The sequence below is a fragment of the Arachis hypogaea genome, chromosome 2, assembly GCF_003086295.3.
Source record: "Arachis hypogaea cultivar Tifrunner chromosome 2, arahy.Tifrunner.gnm2.J5K5, whole genome shotgun sequence".
Lineage (NCBI taxonomy): Eukaryota > Viridiplantae > Streptophyta > Magnoliopsida > Fabales > Fabaceae > Arachis > Arachis hypogaea.
The window spans coordinates 12,848,830-12,870,709 of NC_092037.1; the positions used below are offsets into that span (position 1 = coordinate 12,848,830).

Genomic DNA, 21,880 nt, shown 5'->3' on the forward strand with positions numbered 1-21,880 from the left:
TTGCCAAACATGGTTCATTTATGCTATGAAATACCTTTTCAACGCAATCTAATCTTCCACACTTAGTATATATATCTATCAAAGCAGTTCCTTGCAAACTCTTCCAACTCCACATCGTTTCAAAAGATATAGCCATGCAATCTCTTACCAATTCAAAGATTCCCGAGCTAGCAGCACCTAAATAGTAAACTAGCTTAAGGCAAGGTGATCCTTTTTCTCTATTTCTTTTTGTTCTGGTTGTTGATGTGCTTCATTGGATGGTAGGTGAGGCAGTGAGGAATAACAGGATTTCTCCACTATTGGTTGGAAGGGACAATATTAAATTGTCTTACTTACAGTTTGAGGATGACACCATCCTTTTTTCTCCATAGGATGAGAAAACTATCAGAAATTACAAGAGATTTTTGCGTTGTTTTGAGGTGATATCTAGACTGAGTATCAATTTTGATAAATCCAGCTTGATTTTAGTTAATTGTGAGCAAGAGTAGACGCAGAGGATGTGTAGTTTGCTGGGGTGTAAGGAAGCATCTTTGCCGGTTAAATATCTTGAAATTTCACTGGGAGTAAATTCGCGACTTGTCAACATATGGAAGCAGATAATAGATAAAGTGGAAGAGAAGCTAAGTTTATGGAAAGCGAAAACCTTCAATAAAGTGAGTAAGCTGGTTCTTATTAAATCAGTGCTTAATAGTTTGCCAGTATACTATCTAAGCTTGCACAAAATGCCAAGAGCAATGGTAGAGAAGTTAATCTCTCCGCAAAGAAAGTTCTTGTGGAGGAATGAGGATGGAAAGCATGGGATCCCCTTAGTAAAGTGGGATATAGTGCAAGCTCCAAAAAGGTTAGGAGGGTTGGGAGTGGGAGATGCAGTGCTTCAGAATACTACTCTTCTATTCAAGTGGTGGTGGCGGTCCTCAAAGGAAGATTGTCCATTATGGAAGAAGATTGTGTGTTCTTGCATTAGCTTAAATCCTAGTGTTTTGATTTCTCATTAGAATCTACCTACAAGAGGAGATCCATGGAAGGATATGTGTCTGTTACAGATTAAGGAGCAGGAGGTGAGAGACAAAATGATTCGCGGACTGTCTTTGGAGGTGGAGAATGGTAGAAGTATCCGGTTCTGAAAGAATAATTGGTTACCAGTTAGTGTTTTGAAAGACTCCTTTTCAAGACTTTTTTCAGTCTCAAACCAAAACAGATCTGTTATAAGAGATTGTGGATTTTGGGATGAGTTAGAGTGGATATGGAATTTTCAATAGAGGAGAGAACTATTCCAATGGGAGTTAAAACTTGTTAACCAACTTCATGAAGTTCTAGAATCAATCAAATTATCGACTAAGAGAGAGGACCATTGACGAACGGATTTTTGACGGTTTAGAATTTCACTAATGAAATCTCGTTGTAAAGTATAGTTTCTAAACCAAGCAATAATCCTTTCATACAAAAATTTGTTTGTCACAAGTACAAACCCCTAAAATTAATAACCGAAGTATTTAAACTTCGGGTCGTTCTCCCTAGGATTTACAATAAAGTGTCTTGTTATTGGTTGTGAGTTATATTTGGGGTTTTTAAGATTTTAGACAAGAAATATAAATGACAAAGAAAATAAACTAACAACTAGCAAAGCTCTTGGCAAGATATGAGAACTAGAAGTCCTATCCTAGTTATCCTCCTCAATTGTGATGGCAAATTGTCCATCGCTCCCACTTAGTCAACCTCTAACCATGGAGGAAAGTCAAGTGGATGAATCAATTTGATTCCTCAAGTCCTAATCAACTCCCAAAGGAAAGACTAGCTTTAAAGGCATTCAAATCAATTAGCAACTTCTAATTATCAATCAACAAAAGGATTAGATAACTCAAGAGTCACTAATTACTCAACTAAAGTCAAGAGGAACAAAAGCTACACTAAAATCCTACCAAGCATTTCATCAAACACTTGGAAGGCATAAAAGAAAAGCAAAGCAAATTGACAACAAGAAGAGAATCTAACAACAATTATTGAAAGAAATTAACAACAACAATCAAAAGAAACACAATTATTATGAATTACCTTGAATTGAATTGAAAGAAAGTAGAAGGAACAATACTAGATCTACAACAAAATATAAGAACAACATAAAAGAGATTACACCAAAAGAATAGGAGAAGAATGAATGTAACTACAAGGAATTGAGAAGATAGAAGTAGAAGAAGATGAATCTAAATCTAGATCTAAGAACTAAACCTAATCCTAATCCTAATTCTAGAGAGAAGTGAGAACTCCTCTCTCTAGAAACTAGTTCTAAAACTAAACTATGACTAATGGTAACTAACTTGTCCATCCCTCTTCAATCCTTGGCTTAAATAGGATCAGAAATGAGTTGGATTAGGCCCACAAGGCTTGTAAATTCGCTAGCCACGAGTTTGCATGAAGTGAACCACGTGCACCAACGGCGCGTGCGTGTATTATGCGCGTGCGCGCCACCATACGTGTAGCAACTATGGTAGATCTTATATCGTTTCGAAGCCCCGGATGTTAGCTTTTCAACGCAACTGGAACCGCATCATTTGGACCTCTATAGCTCAAGTTATGGTCGTTTAAGTGCGAAGAGGTCGGCTTGACAGCTTTCCGGTTCTTTCATTTCTTCATGAGTTCTCCAACTTTTCATGCTTTCTTTCTTCATTCCCTTGATCCAATCTTTGCCTCCTAAACCTTAAATCACTTAACAAACATATCAAGGCATCTAATGGAATCAAAGAGAATTAGATTTAGCTATTTTAAGTCCTAAAAAGCATGTTTTCACTCTTAAGCGCAATTAAGGGAGAAGTTATAAAACCATGCTATTTCATTGAATAAATGTGGGTAAAAGGTGATAAAATCCCCAAAAATCAATACAAGATAAACCGTCAAAATGGGGTTTGTCAACCATCTTGTATGAAAATTTGATAAATCATGCGTTTATTCTACTAACTCCTTTGTGCAAGTTTAGAAGGGGGCGACTCTCTCAGATGATATTACTAGCTACAATTTCACTAGTTCTATTTGGAGGAGTTTAGTACCACCACGGGTTGAGTTATTTACTTAGTTTGTATTAGTTGGTAGGGTTAATACTAAGGAGAGATTATGTAGGTTAGGCGTTATTGATTTGCATGATAATATATGTATGTTATGTAAAGAGGACGTTGAAACTGTTTACCACTTGTTTATTGGTTGTGAGTTTACTTGGGAAGTATGGTGTGCATGGTTGATTGCCTATGACAGATTATGAAAATTTTCAGGGTCAATTAAATAGCATTTTGAGAGTTGGTTAGGAGTTCCTACAAGAAAGAAAGAAAGAAAAAGGTGGCTAATTTTTTTTTTCAGTTATCTGGAATACATGGATAGAAAGGAAGAACAGATTTTTTAGGAGTCAAGAAGCAGGAGTAGCGGATGTTATTGAAATGTTGTTTATGCGTTACACAGAGTGGAATGGTGTTGAATCCAATGGTTGTTGATGATAGTGCCGGAGATGACTATGGGTTGAGGTCTTTGTTTTTTGCACTTTGTTGCTCCACCTTGTTGTGTTGAGCTCTTTTACTTAAAAAAAATTGCATCCAATTTTTGTCGACATGCGTTCATTTTGCAAAACAACAGCATGGCCTCACTTGATTTTTCGGCCTGCACACAGCCGGATATCACAGAAATCCAAGTGATCAGTGATTTTTCACTCATATCAGTAAACAATGACAACGCAACTTCTATCTCATCAAATCTAGAATACAGGCTTATCAGCCTATTTGTAACTAAAGAGCCAGTGGTTGGTGCGGTATTTTTACAACCACAGACTAATCGGCAAGTACACCGGGTCGTACCAAGTAATACCTTACGTGAGTAAGGGTCGATCCCATGAGGATTAATGGATCAAGCAACAATGATTGATTGATTAGCTTAGTTAGGTAAGGAGAAAAGGGTTTTGAGATATTCAAAAGGTTTAAATTTGAAAATATCAGAAGGCAGGCACGCAAGTAAATAAATTGAAAATAAAATATTGGAGAAACAGTTAAGGCTTCAGGGTTATCTATTTTTCCGGATTAATCTTACTAACTATGTTAATCATGTAGGATTTAATTTATGGCAAACTATATGTGACTAGACCCTAATTCTTTAGACCTTTCTAGTCTCCTCTAAAATTCATCGACTGCCAATGCTTTGATCAATTAATTCCAATTAGAGGGTGAAGTTCAAACTCCAGTTTATATGCCACAAAAATTCTAATTATCAAAAAATATGAGGATTATATGTCATGTATCCTGTTAAATCCAAATAATTAAAATTTAGGAAAATATGTTTTCAAGCTGTTGTTCAAGTAAAGAGCTTTTCCAAGTTTTACAAGAACTCAAATAGAAAGAGGGTCATACTTCCGTTCCACCCAAATTCATAAGATAAAGAGCGAAAACAATTCTTAAATTATAAATCCACACATGAATTAAAATAGAAAAAGCAATAAAATCAACCCATACAAATAGACAGAGCTCCTAACCTTAACAATGGAGGATTAGTTGCTCAAGGTTCAGAGAAGAAAATAAGGATTCTGGTAAAATGTACAGAGTTCCAATCTGATGGCCTCCCTTAAAGAAGAAAAGTTTTTCCTTTTTATAACTAATCCTAATTAATTTAAAAATCTAATATTTAAAATTAAGATAATATCTTTTCCTATTTTCAAATTCAAATTTGAATTTAAATCAGAATTAATTATAGCAATTAGCAAGTCTTCAATTGATGGATGGGGACCACTTGATTTCTTCACTCTGCAGCTTCTAATATATACTTTCTGGGCTGAAAACTGGGTCAAAAGCAGCCCAGAAATCGCCCACAGCGTTTTTCTGCGTTTTCTGCACGTGGCGCATGTCACGCATACGCGTCGATGGTCTTTTTCGCAAGTCACGCGGACGCGTCGGTCATGCGCACGCGTCGCTATGCGATTCTTCAAATCACGCGTACGTGTCGCTCTTCACTGCCATCTCTTTTGATTCTTGTGCTGCAGAAACTCCATCAAATCCAGCTGAATGCTACCTAAAATAAACAAAATTACAAAAGACTCAAAGTAGCATCCATATTGGCTAAAAGATAATTAATTCTTTATTAAACTCAACAAATTAGATGCAAATTTACTAGGAAAAGATTGGAAAGATGCTCACGCATCAGTGGTCAGCTCCCTTTTCAAAGTATAACCATGGAAAGCACACCCAATAGCAAAATAAGAAGGGTTATTTACTCCATGAAGGACAATAATTAAGGCAATTGCATATGGTTTTATGTCTAACTGCAGAGTTTGTATAAAACACTCAACAGTGGCTAGCTTTAATTCCAAAGCCATGAATGGATCTCCCTTAAAAAATTAGCCTATTGTGATCACAAGAAGCTAGAAAACTAGCCATGGTGGTTTGATTGGGTGTGAAACTGTCTAATTATGTGAAACTATACATCCTGACCTTTACCCTAGTCCCATTACAATCCTTGAAAAGTACTCATGATATTTGTATGCATGCATTGAATAATTGTTGATTGTTAGAAGAAAAACAAGCTTAGAAATCAAGGTTAAAAGAGAATTGAGTGAATCAACCCTATACAGTTGAGCGACTAGAGCGTATACACATCCGGTGAGGATTCGATTGCTCAATTCTATGTTCCCTTTGCTTTTGAAACTTTATCTTGCAAGTTCATCAAACTTTTTAAAACTTGAATCAATTTTGGAGTTGATTTGACTATCATTATTATTTTTTCCCTTCTTGCTTATCAATACTCTTGGATTTTGATTTATTTTTAACTAAGTGAGTTTACATAGGATAGAGTAGGTAAAATGCATTTAGATAGATTGCATATAATAAGTGTCGATACCCCTTTCTCATGTCTTTCTTGATGTAAAGCATGAGGACATACCTTTGTTTAAGTATGGGGAGGTTGATAAACCCATATTTTACGATGATATTTGGTTAGAAAATAGTGTATTTTATCAACTTATCTTGCATTTATTCATGGAAAATGTACGCTTTTGGGAATTTCTCCTAATTGCGCTTGATTGTGAAAAACATGCTTTTTATGTCTTTGAATTGTCAAATTTAATTCATCTTTATTCCATTCGATGCATTGATGTGTTTGTTTAAGTGATTTAAGTTTTAGAAGGCAAGGATGACTTGGAAGGATGAAGAAAAAGCATGCAAAAGTGGAGAATTCATGAAGAAGTGAAGGATTTATAGAGTTGTCAATCCTAACCTCTTCGTACTAAAGTGATCATAACTTAGGCTATAGAGTTCCGAATGAGGCAGTTTCAGTGGCATTAGAAAGCTAACATCCAAGACTTCAAAATGATATGCATATATGTCTATAGTGAAGATTGAGTTAAGCCGTCCGCTTATGCAGCCAAATCTCGCGTACGTGGGACACCAAAAACGTGCTTCATTAAAGAAACACGTGAAGGGCAATTTCTAGAGCCTTTTGGACTCAATCCAACTCATTTCTGATTCTATTGAATCAAGGATTGAAGGAGAATGAACCAAGTAGTCATAATAGAGGTTTTCATTATGTTTTAGGACAATTCTAGAGATAAAAACTCCAATTTCTCTCTAGAATTTAAGGTTTCTTAGTTTAATTTTTCTTTAGATTTAGATTTTAATCTTGTTTTAGTTTAATTTTCTTTATATTTTCTTATTCTACTCTCTTAGTTCACTTAGCTTTTATTGTTAGTTTCTTGTTTTATGCTATTTTAGTTTCATGAATTCTTGTGAATTTTGGTTTTCTATTAATGCAATTTTGATGTTTTTTCATGTTATTGATTCCTACTTGAGTTATCTTCATTATTTTCTTGAGTTTGGTAGTTATAGCTTTTATAATTTATGCAATTTATAATGTTTTGTTTATATACCCTCTAAGTGTTTGATAAAATGCCTTTTTTAGTTTTAGAGTAAATTTTTGCATTTTTGGCTTGGGTTGGTAATTTGGATAACCTTGAGTCACTAATGTCCAAATTGATTGATAATTTGAAAATTTTAATTAATCTTATTTCCATTGACGCTAATCTTTTGCTAATTCAATTAGTAAGTTGATTAGGATTTATGGATTACGATTAATTAAGCCTATTTGACTGTCCTCCTATGTTGGAGATGATGAAGTGGGATTGCTCTTTATAATTATCATATCGTGGTTAGTAGAAAGGATATTGATCCTTAACCATCAACCCTTGCCAAGATCATTCTTAGCTAATTTCCTTAATTGTTTTAGTTTAATTGTTTTGATATTTAGTTATTACTTGATTCTCTAATTTTTTTTGTCATTTAAATTCTTGTTAATTGCAATCCAAACCCCCTGATTTTTTCCATAGCCAATAATTGAGCACTCGATTGTAATTTCTAAAAAGAAAGACCTGGGATTCTACTCCTGGTTATTTTGATTTGTATTGTGACAATGCAACCTTTTAAAATTTGATTAGGGTCATTTGTAGGTTTAAAACTATACTTGTAACGTGATTCTTTTGTGAAAATTCTAAACCGATATTTAGCCTCTATCAAGGAGCCACTTTACCGATACGACGAATCTATGTTTCAAAATTAGTAAAAGGAAGGGATACCTCCAGCCTAGTAAACAAACAGTCATACATGAAAAGAAAATGACTTTCCAAGTTATTAAATCGGGGAAAACAAATTCTATCCTCAGGGTCAGGAGCCACTAGTAGCATATACTTCCCCTGATCCTCTTGGGTTCTACAAACTCTATTCTATAAACGAAATTTTTCTACATACTCGTTGTCAACTATGGGAACAACAAAAAGAATAGTAGCATCTACCCAAGTTAAGTCGAAAGGTACTTTAGATGACATGCTAAGAACTACTGAACAAGACATAAAAGATTATACCTACAAAAAAGCAATATGAAGCTGCCACTTCAAAAAGATTGACTTAGAAATGCTTGAGTCTGACCTAGTGAAGCTCGGTCTCAAGTAGGGGTACTGTTCATACCTTGTCCCATAACTTAGCCAAGTCCAAAATGAATAAATCCCAATCAACAGATATTATCCACATCGACACCTACCCGACCTCATAGAGGTTGAAACGGCAATAATAGCCTAGCCTTACTTATCTAAATAAGTAAATAACTTGTTGAGTTTGAAGAAATAATAGCAATAATTTGATGATGATAAAACATTATAACATTGGACCAAAAGCTCAAAGTTGTGTGAATAACTTGTTTGGCTAGTGTGCAGGCCAAATTCAAATGAAAGAACAACAAGCAAGGCCCAATGATGGATCAGGCCCATGACCAAAAGCATTTAGCTCATTCCATTCATTGATAGCCTAAGAAAAAGTTGCAAATCACTATCCAAGATGAAGATAAGCAACTCATTCTCATCTGAACCAAAGTAAAGTGACCGAACTCATACTCTCCTCTCTTCTCTAACCCATGTGAATTAGTTCTAAAATTGAGCAAGAAAAGAAAGCTCTGATTAGGGCTTAAATCAAAGAAAAAAAGTGATTTCAAAAATCAAGAAACAAAAGAAAAAGAAGAAGAAAGTCAAAGGCTAGGCACAAAAACAAAGATCAAATTCGAAGGTGAATTAGAAAATCATTTCCTTCTTTGTGCTTTATATTGCTTGTTGAAGATGCTTTCTTCCTACATGCAACGAATGCGAAACTTGAAGAAAATTGAGTTTATGAAACTCTGCTACAAATCAAGAGTCAAGAATAAAATTTGGAGCCAAAATTTGAGGAAGAAAACGTCAAAATTATTCAAACCAAGTTCAAGTTTTGGAAGCTTTACTCCTCTATCAAAAGGATAAATGACTAAGAATTGAAGTAAGGAGTGAGCATACAAGTTTGGATCTTCATAACTTACAAGCTATCCCTTCTTCTCCTTCATGAGTTTACATTAAATTTTCTATTCTTCAGTGTTCATCTTTCTTTGTTTCTTTTCAATGGAAAAAAGGCATTAAGTGAAGAATCAGTAAAATCCATTGAGAGAAAAAGGCAAAGAGAGTTATTAGAAAAAGTCAGAAAATTATGTCAAATTCTTTTGTATATTTTTTTTTGTTTTGTACACATGATCCTGAGGGAATTTTCTTACTAAATTAGGTGAGCACTTAGTGGTTGAAAGTCTAGAGATTGAACCTAGTCAAATCTAGTTTGGGTAGAAGTTGGGTTTGTCCCAGATAGGATTGGGTTGAATCCTAGAAAAATTGGTATTTGTAATCATTTTGAAAGATAGTGAAAATTTTACCACTGTTGTGGGGGAGACTGGATGTAGGTCACATTGCATATGATAGTTGAACCAAGATACATGGCTGTGTGATTCTCTCTTCTCTATTCTTCTTCTATTTTACTTCGATATGAGACAAAATAAAAATGACTCCTGCACTGTCTATTTCTCAGAAGTCACAGCTATCCAAAAGCTAAAAGTTTCTTTGTTCCTAATCGCATCATGAAGAGACAAAATAACATTGTCTCTTGAAATCTCAACTTGACAGATTTAACAGCAACTAAGTTCCTATTCTAGTCAGAAGCAAACGCAAAAGAAGTTTAAAAAGGAGGTCATAGATTCAAGCCCCCATTCTTTAGGCCATCTTCATAACTCCTATAATATCTCCTATTCATATAGAAAGAAAATCTCAATAACATTCCTATTAAAAGGGAGTAACCAATCCATTACCAAAAGTGAGACTATTCAAAAGGTGGTTATTGACACTATGTCTACACTTATAAATTATTCTGACACTCTAATATATTAAAAATCTGCCTAAAATCCTTGATAACTTAAGTATCGAAATCCCTTACAGATATCACCCCCCATCTCCTCACAAGAAACTCGGATGGCTTCATTCCTGCAAGAAAAAACATCAGATCTTTCACATAAAGGTGTTTGGACCTCACGTTTAGACTCAAATTTCTCTAATTCTAGATAAGTCTTGGAACAACTACCATATTGCAATTCTTATCCTTGTGAATTGTATTATCAATTATTAGAACATGAAGTTATTTTATTTTTCCATTAGGTCAATGGATCCTATATGACAGTTTCTGTTGCTTTTAAATATTTGCAATCAATGCATTTGGTTTCTCAGCATATAACGGAAGAAGCTGTATACCTGTGCACTGGAGACCCATTGCCCAAAGATATTGAACAAATATCTTATTGGCGGCTAAATGAACAATTTTCAGATGGTTTTAAAAGTAACAAGTGATTCCTTACCCTTTATAGTGAGTCTTAAAGATGCAATAATTTTTTATTTTTGATGCAGTTATTATCCAAAATTTTTATGGTTTTTTGAGCGCATTAGAGTACATGAAAAAATATATATATTAGGATTTTTTTTAATTTAATAACGATATAGTCACAACTTTAAAATTGTGGTAATAAGTTCCCATCTAAGCACACAATTTAAAAAGTATGACCATAGTTTACATTTAGATACATTTTAGAAAGGAGGCCATTTAGATAAAGACGTCTAAAATGTCTTTTTTTAAAGATGTTTTCATGTTGTGTTTTAATTAATTTTTGTATAATTTATTCGGTGTTCCTCATCACATATTATTAAATTCCTCAAAAAATTTTCTTTCAAAAAACAATAAAAAATATTTAATTTGGACTAAAACAAAAAGGTAATAAATTAACTATTAAATTTTTTTAAAAGATTATTTACATGAAAAAATATATCACATTCATCAAAATATATATATATATATATATATATATATATATATATAAAACAAGCTCTTAAAATTTTTATAAATAAAAAATAATTAATTTTTATTCGTATAATATATAAAATAATTACTATATTATTATTATATTATAGATTAAAATTTACTAATTTAAATTTTGTTTTCATTTTTAATATAAGCATTAGAAATAAATAAATTTTTTATAACAAGATGTAACGTAACAAAATATATATAATATTAATTAGTTTTTAAAAAATTCTGAAAAGATGGTTTTTTTTTCTAATAAAGTGTTATTAAAAAATTAACATTATAAAAACTAATTTCAACCAATATGATATAATAGGTTATTAAATATATTTAATACAAAACACATTGAATATAAATTTTTATTGAGTTTAAATTTTAAATAATTTTTAATTGAATTTCAAATATTTTTATTTTAAAGAGTTAGAATATTTTAACATCTTTTTTTCGTATCTTTTTAATTGAGTCTTTGATTTTTTAAATTATAAACCTTATTTATAATTTCTTTTTAATTATATTTTAATTATATACCATTATTAATATAAATATAAATTTCACTAAAAATTTATTAATTTACTTGATCTATTTTATTGTTAGTATTGTGATTAAGGTTATTTATTTTGATGTTAGTGTTAAAATCTACTGATATTATAGTTAGATGATAGACTTTGTGAATTAATTATTTTTTTATTGTGTCAAAATAAAATACTATTGTAGTATTAAAATTTTATGGTTTTTTTATATTAGTTATTTTTAGAAGTTGAGACTTGATTCTTCATAAAATGTTAGTGAAGATATGTATTTCAAATTTTAATTTTAAGTTTTTAAATATTTTATATTTTATATTTACGTGAGACCGATTTTATTGGTTTAACCAGTGATTTATCGGTTGAACCAATAAACTAGTGAACTAGTAGCTTGACCGGTTCGATCACTGGTTCAGTTCTAACAACTATGTTTCAATCTAATTTCAAAAATTTTGATTTACTCAATTTAGTCTCCCAACTTAATAGTTATGACTCTCATTGGTTCTTAATCTTATTTTTGTCACTGTCTCACAAAATCGTTAACGACATGCTGAGATGGACTAACGACTGCTACATTATACATTCTAGCGACTATTTGATGTGACAATTGAAATTTTTTTACCTTATTTTTTTTCAACTAAACACTTAAAACCCTAATACGAGTCACGGATACCTAGGTTAAAAAATCAAACTAAGTAAATTGAAACTTTAAAAATTAGATTAAAGCTCGAATATAACTTCAAAACAGAAATTTAACTTATGCAGTGATTAATTTAAATAAGAATCAAATAAATCAAAATTCAACATAATTTTTATCAATGTTTTCAAATTCAAAATTTTTATACTAAAATTAACTAGAAATTTTCTTTAAATTAAAAATTTATTGAAATAGTAACTTTAATTATCTTAACCAATGTCCTAATTAGTTATTTTTATGTCTTAAAAAAACTATATACGAGAAGAAAATAATTAATTTGTCTATTTTAATAAATAGTTATTTTATTAAAATGAAAGAAAATATGTTTTAGAATTTTTTAAAAATTAATTAATATTATATATATTTTGTTACACTATATTTAGTTATAAGAATTTTATTTATTTCTAATGCTTATATTAAAAATAAAAAGAAAATTTAAATTAGTGAATCTTAATCTATAATATAATAATAATATAATAATTATTTTATATATTGTACGAATATAAATTAATTATTTTTTTATTTATAAAAATTTTAAGAGGCTTGAGTTTGTTTTATATATATATATATATATATATATATATATATATATATATATATATATATATATTAATGAATGTGATATATTTTTTTATGTAAATAATCTTTTAAAAAAATTTAATAGTTAATTTATTACTTTTTTTGGTTTTAGTCCAAATTAAATATTTTTTATTGTTTTTGGAAAGAAAATTATTTGAGGAATTTAATAATATGTGATGAGAAATACGAATAAATTAAACATAAACCAATTAAAACACAACATGAGAACATCTTTAAAAAAAGATGTTTTAAGCGTTTTTATCTGAGTGACGTCTATGCCCGTATATTCACACAAGAACACGCTTAGAAACATAGTTATAGAGTTATACATATTTCAATGGCAATAGGTAACACGATGGCAACAAAGTAAGCGTGATCATATCTCAATAAAACGGGCCGATAGAGCAACAGCCAAGGTTGCACATGTTACCCCTGCAAAAGCACTAAAAAAGCATGGCCAGAAGCTATGACTATATTTTTTTCACTTTTTGGCACTCTTTTCAAGCATGGTAAATTTCAGATCTTTTTGTAGAGACCTATTTTTTCATATTTAATATTTTAAATAAGATGATATGTCATCACTATTCTAATTTTTGTCTTTGAAGAAAAGGAAAATTATTGCTGGATTTCAAATTCATAGATAGAGACTACTACTACCACAAAGTGCAATGTCTATTTACCATAGACGAACAACCTACAAAACAGAATATTGTCCTCAGCATAATTATTTGAACCTAAGGTTCTCTCAAACTATCACACTGATGTAGCCACAGAGTAACAAAGCAAAGAACATACTGAAATTAAACAAGACTAAAGTGAGTCCATTCATCCTCAGTACTTATAATTAACCAGGTTATTGTATTATTATATTATGAGTTTTGATTTTTGTTTTGTTTACGTTACTCTGTTATAATTGATAAGTTTGTTAGAACTTGTTTAATTTTATCTCAATAGTGAAGAATGAAATTATTGAATCATCCAAAGCTACCATTCCGAAATTGCGAGGGGGGTCTTACGAGCACCCTAGACATTTGATCGATATGCTTCATTGATAATGATCTTGATTTATAGTGGTTCATCATCATAATACCTTTACTATTACTCGATGAAGAAGAGGCAGAAGCCTCTCGTTCTTGATGATGAACACTATGATCTCTTTGTTGTATGGTAACAGCAACGCATAGATATGATTGATCCATAGAGAAGGACCTCTTCAACTTCCTCCCAAAGGAACATTGCTTGTTCTTCATGTCACATAATGGTACGGAACTAGGGTGTTTAAGTCGTTCTAATCTCGAGTTTGTTGAATTGGAAGAATTACTAACATCATCGTCACCATTGTCGGTGTCTCTATTATTATTGTTATTATGATCGTCATCATAACCATGCGTGACCACCCTTATCCAGTGGTCGTCAATCTCCTGAGAATATAATACATCTGCTGGCTTATCACCTTCGCAGGTGATGAGCGAGCGACAGTTGGGACAATTGGTGTGCTCCTTGAACCATTCGTCAATGCATGGAACGTGAAAAGCATGGTTGCAAGCGGGTAACAACCTTAGCACCTCCCCGTCCTTCAACTCACCGAGGCAAATAGAACATTCAGGTTCTATTTGCCACCGTTTGTTGTAGGTAATAAGAGGGATCCTTTTGAGGATATCCTCATCGACTCCATTATTCTTTACAGGACTTCCAGAAGCTGTGTTGTTAATGGTTTGATCCCGATGCAGCCTAAGGTATTGCCACCAGAAGATGAAGAAGAAGGTTGTAATAATAAGAACCATGGCTATTACGCCGATGCCGGAGAGAACAAGAGGGGTGACGTAGGTATCTACAATAGGTGTACCTTCCTTCCCGGTGTTGTTCATTTTGATATCATGTGCTTTGATTCAAGATGTACCTTGTTGGGTCGGTGTATGCATGTGTGGGTCAATTGGTCGAGGGTTTACCGTTTATGGTTAAATAAGAAAGAAATATTCGCATAGAATAGAATGTTGTGAAGACTTGGTATTATTCTGTTTTGAACTGATTTCTTGAGATTTTTTTACCCTTTCTTTTTCGTAAAAAAGAATTCTGTTGCAGTATACCATTAAGATCGGTTCTGTAGGTTGACTGCTTCATTCAAGTTGAATCACGTGAACATCACAATTAATGTAAACTCTTAAAAGCCGATTCGACAATCATTTTTAGAATTTAATATAAAAATAATTTTTATTCACCAAATATTGATAAAAAATAATAAATTATATTAATTATAATTTATAAAACATTATTCTAATAAAAAAGTGCTTCTATGTGAGATAATGGTTAGAAAGGCTAGGTTAGTTTTACTTTATCTCTTTACATACAAAGGAGACAGCAGAAAAAAAATTATTAGAACTAATAAATCTCATTAGTATAGTTACCTAATTTATCATGGTTTCAGAAGCAAAAATAAATATATTTTACTAATTAATATATTAACGATGACTGTGTAATTAGTAAAATAATAAATATTTAATCTCTTATTTTTTGTTAAAATATCTTCTACGAATTAATAAGTTCAGATTTCAATCTTTTATTTGTCGTTACTCATTATATTCATTGGTCATCCAATTTAGTCATATTCTTGATAATGAGAATTAGGTATGGTAGTTTCAATCGTTGAAATAATATTTTGCCTCTGAAGAGTGAAGATATCAAATGAACTACGATGGATTTTGAATAAAGGGAAAAAGTATGAAGCAATCACGCAAAGCATCTAGAGGATCTATGTTAATTCTATTAAGCGAGTGTTATCTGTTACTGCCATGGTCAATGAAAGCATTAAATAGAAGGATGAAAATTAACAGAACAGAGAAGGAATGGATTTTTATTGCTACGAGAGAAATTTATTGAGTTAAAGAGAATAAGAAGGGAAAAAAAAATTGTAACTTTAGCTCGTCAATTAAAGGTTGCAGGTATACATCAATCATAGTTTTAGGATTACAAAAACAAAAAATAATCATAGATAAAAATATAGTATTTGTAAAAAGATATTGCCTATTTTTTTTTTATACAAAAAGATATTCCTTTCATAATAAGATAAACTTAGAATGTGTCAATGAATAATAACTCAAATGACATAGTCTCTTCATATTCAATTAAGAGGTTGCGGGTTCGAGTCTCATATCTTTAATAAAAAAAAAAAACTTAGAATGTTATAATGAATTTTGTATTGTCATGCTATTTTTAAGTTATCTGAATGAGATGAGTATTTACAAGATTTATGTTCTTTATTTTTATGGCCAGTTATATTTTCAATTTTTGTTGATTTTCTTTGGTTTAAATTACTCTTTATCAATATTTGATGTATGTCATAATTTCCTTTTTAAAATATAACATTAACGAATACCTTCCTTAAAACTAAAGGATTCTTATAAGTAATGAAAAAATTATGCAGCAGTAACAAAAAATAGAGAAATAGTACATTGTATTTTAGAATTCAAGTTATACTAGAGGCAAATTCTACTTTTATATAGAAAGCTGAGTACATATCACAAGATATTAGGAGGCTGAGTGCGTATCACACTACACCCAAAGACAATTTTTGTTAACTACCTAGCACCAACTAAATATAATAATTAATTACAGATAGTGTTTGTTTGGGTACCATTATTTTGTTAAAAAAATGAAAAAGATTTTTTTTTATTTTTTAGCGTGTTTGACAAATTTCTAGTAGTAAAAGTAAAAGCACTAGAAAAATAAAAAAAAAGATATTTTTTGAGAAGATGTAATTTACATCTTTTTTTAAAAGATTTTTTTTCCTTAAAAAAAGGTTTTTTATGTAATAAATAAACAAAAAAGTACTTTTATATTATTATACCCAAACATAATTGATAGATAAAAAGATCTTTTTCCACGAGATATCCAAACATAAAATTACTTTTATTTTTTTATAAAATCTTTTAAAAAAATAACTCAAGAAAAGATCTTTTTTTAAAAGTTCACCCAAACAAGCTCTTAGTCTAAGTTATATCTTTTAAAAAATAAGACACTAATATATATCAGAGTATAATTACATATGATGTAGTAGTCTAATTTTATTTTGGCTATTTTTTATTACAGAACCTTTTTTTATGGTCAATATTTTGCTTCCCATTTAATACTTTGTTGGTGTTATGACTAATTTATTAGCAAAAGATTTATTTTTTGGATATGCTATGCAATTTAGTGAAACATGTGCACTATACATATGATGCTTTTCTGTTTATGATCCAGACTTTGCTTTTGATTTATTAATACTTTGTTGGTGTTATGACTAATTATTAGCGTATGATTAACTTTTTGGGTATGCTATGCTATTTACATATGCACTATGGTTCAATTTGGATAAATAATTTAATTATTTTTTTGAAAATAAAATTTAAATAATAAATATTTATATTAAAAATAATTTATAAATAAATTATTTTATATTTAATTTTTTAATTTTAAAAGTATTTATTTTTAAAAAATAATAAAAAAATTTTGTTATAAAAAAATATATTTTTTTTAAACTTTTTTATAAATATTTAAATAATTTTTTAAAAAGTTATAATTTAATTTTAAAAATTATACCAAACATTAATACTATAATTTTTTATAAGTTAAGAGAAAAAGAGATACTTATAAACCTATCTAAACTTATTTTTATGTATGATGCTTTTCAAATTTATGATCTAAGCTTTACTTTTGGTTTATTAATACTTTGTTGGTGTTATGACTAATTTATTAGCATAGGATTGACTTGTATGCCATGCTATTTAGTGAAACATATGCGCTACAATAAGTGTTTACATGCTTTTTTTTTTTAAATATTTGTGATAAGTCGCATGGATCAAATGGATGTGCATGGATGGGTGAACCAAAATTTCTCTGAAAATTTCTTTCTTTCGGTATAAATGTATTTCGAGTATGTGTTGTAATGTATAGACATTTATATAGACACGAAATATGTGGATATACAAATTTAAAATTTTTATAAGATACGGAGATACGGTATATATATAAAATATTTTTTAGATAAATTGTAATAATATTTTAGTATTTTATTAATATATAAATTAACTTTTTAATTATTTTTAATATTTTTTAATTATATAAAGTATTTAAAATATATTTTGTTTTAATAATTAATAATATATACTATTTCTAAATTTATTTTAATAATACAGGTTAAGAATAAGATTGAACACGCTGACACATAATGATATTTAGATGTATTTAAGTGTTCGAAAATTTTTTTTTTTTACCTTTTTATTAAGATACGGTTAGACACAGAAAATACGTATATTAGATGAATGTAGACGTATGTCGTATCTAAAATATGTCTGAATACACAATAAATCAAAAAAGTATCCGTACTTCATAAATTGTGATGTAAGGTTCGGATGAGGACATGGTTGGAATAAATAACAAAAAATCATTATATTAACATATATATTATTAAAAAAAAAGAGTTAATCTGTTAGTTTTTATAAAACCTCACTCATAATTAAGTTAAGGTGTGAGTTGTAGTTTTATCATATGTGTCCATACATAACTATCTATAAAACTTGCTATCAATGATTCAAAATGCTCGTGCATATATTAGTACTAAAACACAGTAGTAGTTTATTTTATATTCCAATTGATTATTTCGGCCGTTAAATACTATTTCAAATTGTTATTATTTTAACCATTCTACTAGAGAGATAATAAAAAATTTAAACAATGTAAATAATACGCTGCAGATTTAACTCAATATATATAAAAATAAAAAATACTCTATAAATTATCTAAATTAAAAAAAATATTTAATTATTTTAAAAAAATAACTATTTCAAACTCTAATTTACGAAAGTATTTTATTTTAATACTTTTTTCTTTTTCAACTGGCTGTTGTCTTTACTTTCATCAATAATCATTTCACTTCATCGTTGCTGTTTGACTCACTCACTTCTAGTAAAAATAACCATTAATTTAAAAATAAAAATAATTATTTGCATATTAATAAGTTGAACATCATTCAATTAAAATAACAACAAATTTTAATTATATATAACTAAATTCAATTCAATTAAAATAATCATTTACATAAAAATTAAAATAATCATTCATTTACATAATAAAATAACTATACAATTGAAATAGACGGAGATGAACGAATACAAATAAATGACCATCCCAAACTTTGCAGTGAAAGCCATTACCAGCTGGCTGGTACCATCAAATGAACTTGCCACATAGAATCCCTGTGCTTTCCCCACTAAACCTGATCCCAACTCTTCCCCCTCGGTTAATTCATCATCGAATATTGTCATTGTCCCAAACATCAGCTTCTCCAATGTCATTCCTTCAGGGAGTTGATTGTCATTTCCTATCGAGAAACCAACTCTATTATTGCTACCATTATTTCCATTGTTGTTGAAGACACTGGCTGTAGTTCTGCCGAGGCCTGAAAAAAGGGAGGTTGTTGTTGTTGAGGAGCCCAGGACGGCGTGTGCATGGTCTACTGGGGAGTTGCAACGGCGCCGGAGGAGACGCGCCGGAAAGAAGGGGATCGGAGATCGTCGAGATACAGAGGATCAAGAGGGACAATTTGAGGTGGCAGAGATGTGTGCGGCAGACCACAGCGGCATTGGTAGGAGAAAATGACGGCGTTGAAACTTTCGAACGGGGCCGTCGTTTCACAGGTCAAGTGAGGCTGCGGTGGTGAGAGGAGATACCAGAGACTGTGAAGAAACGATGATATTAGGAGTAACTGTGGAAATGGGTTTAACTTCAAATTTTAATTTTTTAAATTTTAAAATTTTTTAATTAGATAATTAATTAAAAAAATCTGAATTTTAATTATAATTTACTCTCCAAATTTAAACCATTATTCACATTGTTCATACATGACATTGTTTTTCATACTTTTTTTTATTTTAAATATTTCACCTAATGTATATGTTAATGAAATTAAATGCAATATGTTACGAATCTTATGAATCCTTATGTTATTTTAAAGAAAAAGTCTAGGGAGCCAATGGCCTAAGCGTACAATGTGTACAATGAAGGTTTAGGAAGTATTAGAGATATGAACATTAGCGTTATCTTGTTAGGTTACGCTTTTGGGATGAGTGGTTTCAGAAAATGGTATTAGAATTCCAAATCCAGAAGGTCAAAAGTTCGAACCTTGGTGAACCCAAAATTAGCTTTTTATAACGTGAGATGTTTATTATCCCTGTATCTGGATGGTTATTCTGGATAGTATAGGTGATGTTCATTTTATTCATAAACCAAAGATTTAGCCCATTGTACACATTGTACACATCGTACGTTTAGACCATTGGCTCCCTAGCACTGTTAGGTTCTAACAAAATTAAAAAGCACTTGTCAGTTAAAGTGAGAAAATCTATTCATAAAAATGTGATTAGTGCTTGTTAAAAAAAAGAACGTAATTAGTGCATACAAAACATTGTTTCATACCAAACCTACAAAACCACAAATTTCTGTTTTTTCACATGTATCTAAAAACCCTTTAGTATTACGTGCCTCATTTTCACGGCCACCACAAAACTTCAAGAGGATGCAATTATTCCATGCTCATCACCATCACCAGTTAAATTACTATAGCATTTACCTATCCAACTTCGATCATTTGATAATGTTCCTATTTTTGAACAAAATTTACATCATGTTTATTCATTAGATAAAAATGATCAAGAAGGTAAATCTCTTAATCAAGAAATAGGTGAACTTGTTATTCGAGAAAGCCTCTTGAAAGGATTTGGATTTTCTAAAGTTTGAATTTTATTTTAGAGAATAAAGTGTAATTTTTTATCCTTAAATAATTTTTCTTTCATATTTATTCTTAGTCCCACTTATGAAATAAATGATGAAAAATCACACTTTACTCTCTAAGGTGAAATTCAAATTATTTTATAGGTGAGACCAATAATAAATATGAAAGAGAAACTATTCAAAGGTAAAAAATCACATTTTATTCTTTAAAATGAAATTCAAATTTTAGAGGATCCAAATTCCTCTTGAAAATAGTGTGTTTTGAAAATGAGTAAGTACAACACTCATTTTAGTTTTTAACTACGTGTCTTTATTGCTTTTATTGTAAATACATGTTATTACTCATTATTTGACCTACTTATATGTTTAATCTATATATTACTGTTCATTATGTAACAACTACCATTAAAAATAAATATTTATTAGAATGTTGACCTATATGAGAGCATGTTAGTGTTCAAATGCAAAACTTGTGGTATACTGGATTTAAAGTAAGTATTTATTATCATTTTTTTTTACATATTTTGATATTATACATAGTGCGTAATTATTTGTATATGTATATTTTCGATCTTTCATAAAAATATTGTATGTGGGATCCTTAATACAATATGTACAAGAATTTGTTAAATCTTTGATATTAAAAGGAGTGCTCGATTAAGAAAGTTGATGAGTTAGGAGAGAGTTAGGTATTCAAAAGACTAACTACATACCAAATTATATTCCTGCACTGGTTTGGTGTCCATTATTGTATTATTGGACTATAAATTCACATTTTAAGAACTAGTCAACAATAAATACTGTAAACTGTATAATTAGTAACAAAACCAAAAAATTTTATTAGTAGGAACAAAATTAATACACAAAAATAATAAAAAAATTAAATATAAATAAATTTAGTATCTAAAATTAATTATATTAATAAAATTCTAATAAATTTAATGAACATATCAAAAAGCATATTAATTAAAAAAATATTTTTTCTTATTTCAATATTCTGACAATGTTGCGTTCAATATGTTTAATACTATAGTGCCTTGTGAAATATTTCGTGTTTATCAGATTATATTTTATTGATTATTTTTATATAATATGCATAAAAAACTTCATCTCCATATATAATTATGAGAAAGATAAAGAAACATAATAGTGAAAAAATAAAAAAATTTAAATCAAATAATAATCACAATTTTTTTTATATTTAAGTCTAAATAATCAAATGTCTTTTTTTTTGTAAATTAATTCTTCAATAAATTTTTGTCATTTAATTGTAGAGCAGTTGATACTCTATAAAAAATTTTATGAAGGGTAGAGGTTTTTTCAACGAAAATAATCATTATATGTAACACTAAAACTAAATTAAACAAAATAAAAATAAATAAATAATATATATATATATATATATATATATATCAATTTTAAGAGAACTATTGAATAATATCTTTTATATTTGAAAAATTACGCCTAGTTTTGCGTACTTAATTAATTGGCTAGTGTGGCAAGAATTATTATTATTTTATTTGTATGTTTGTTTTTTATTATTGTATTAATATTTAATAATATAAAAATTTTTAATGCATAAATAAAATTTTCTTAAATATGAGGACAAATACACA

The 21,880-nt window shown here is 29.7% G+C and overlaps 1 protein-coding gene across 1 annotated transcript; it reads right to left on the minus strand.

The window, feature by feature from the left end:
- Nucleotides 1-13,471: 13,471 nt before the first annotated feature.
- Nucleotides 13,472-14,365, minus strand: LOC112721831 (uncharacterized). The gene has a single exon (XM_025772860.1). It carries the CDS (start codon nucleotides 14,363-14,365, stop codon nucleotides 13,472-13,474), a length of 894 nt encoding a protein of 297 aa, XP_025628645.1.
- Nucleotides 14,366-21,880: the final 7,515 nt, after the last annotated feature.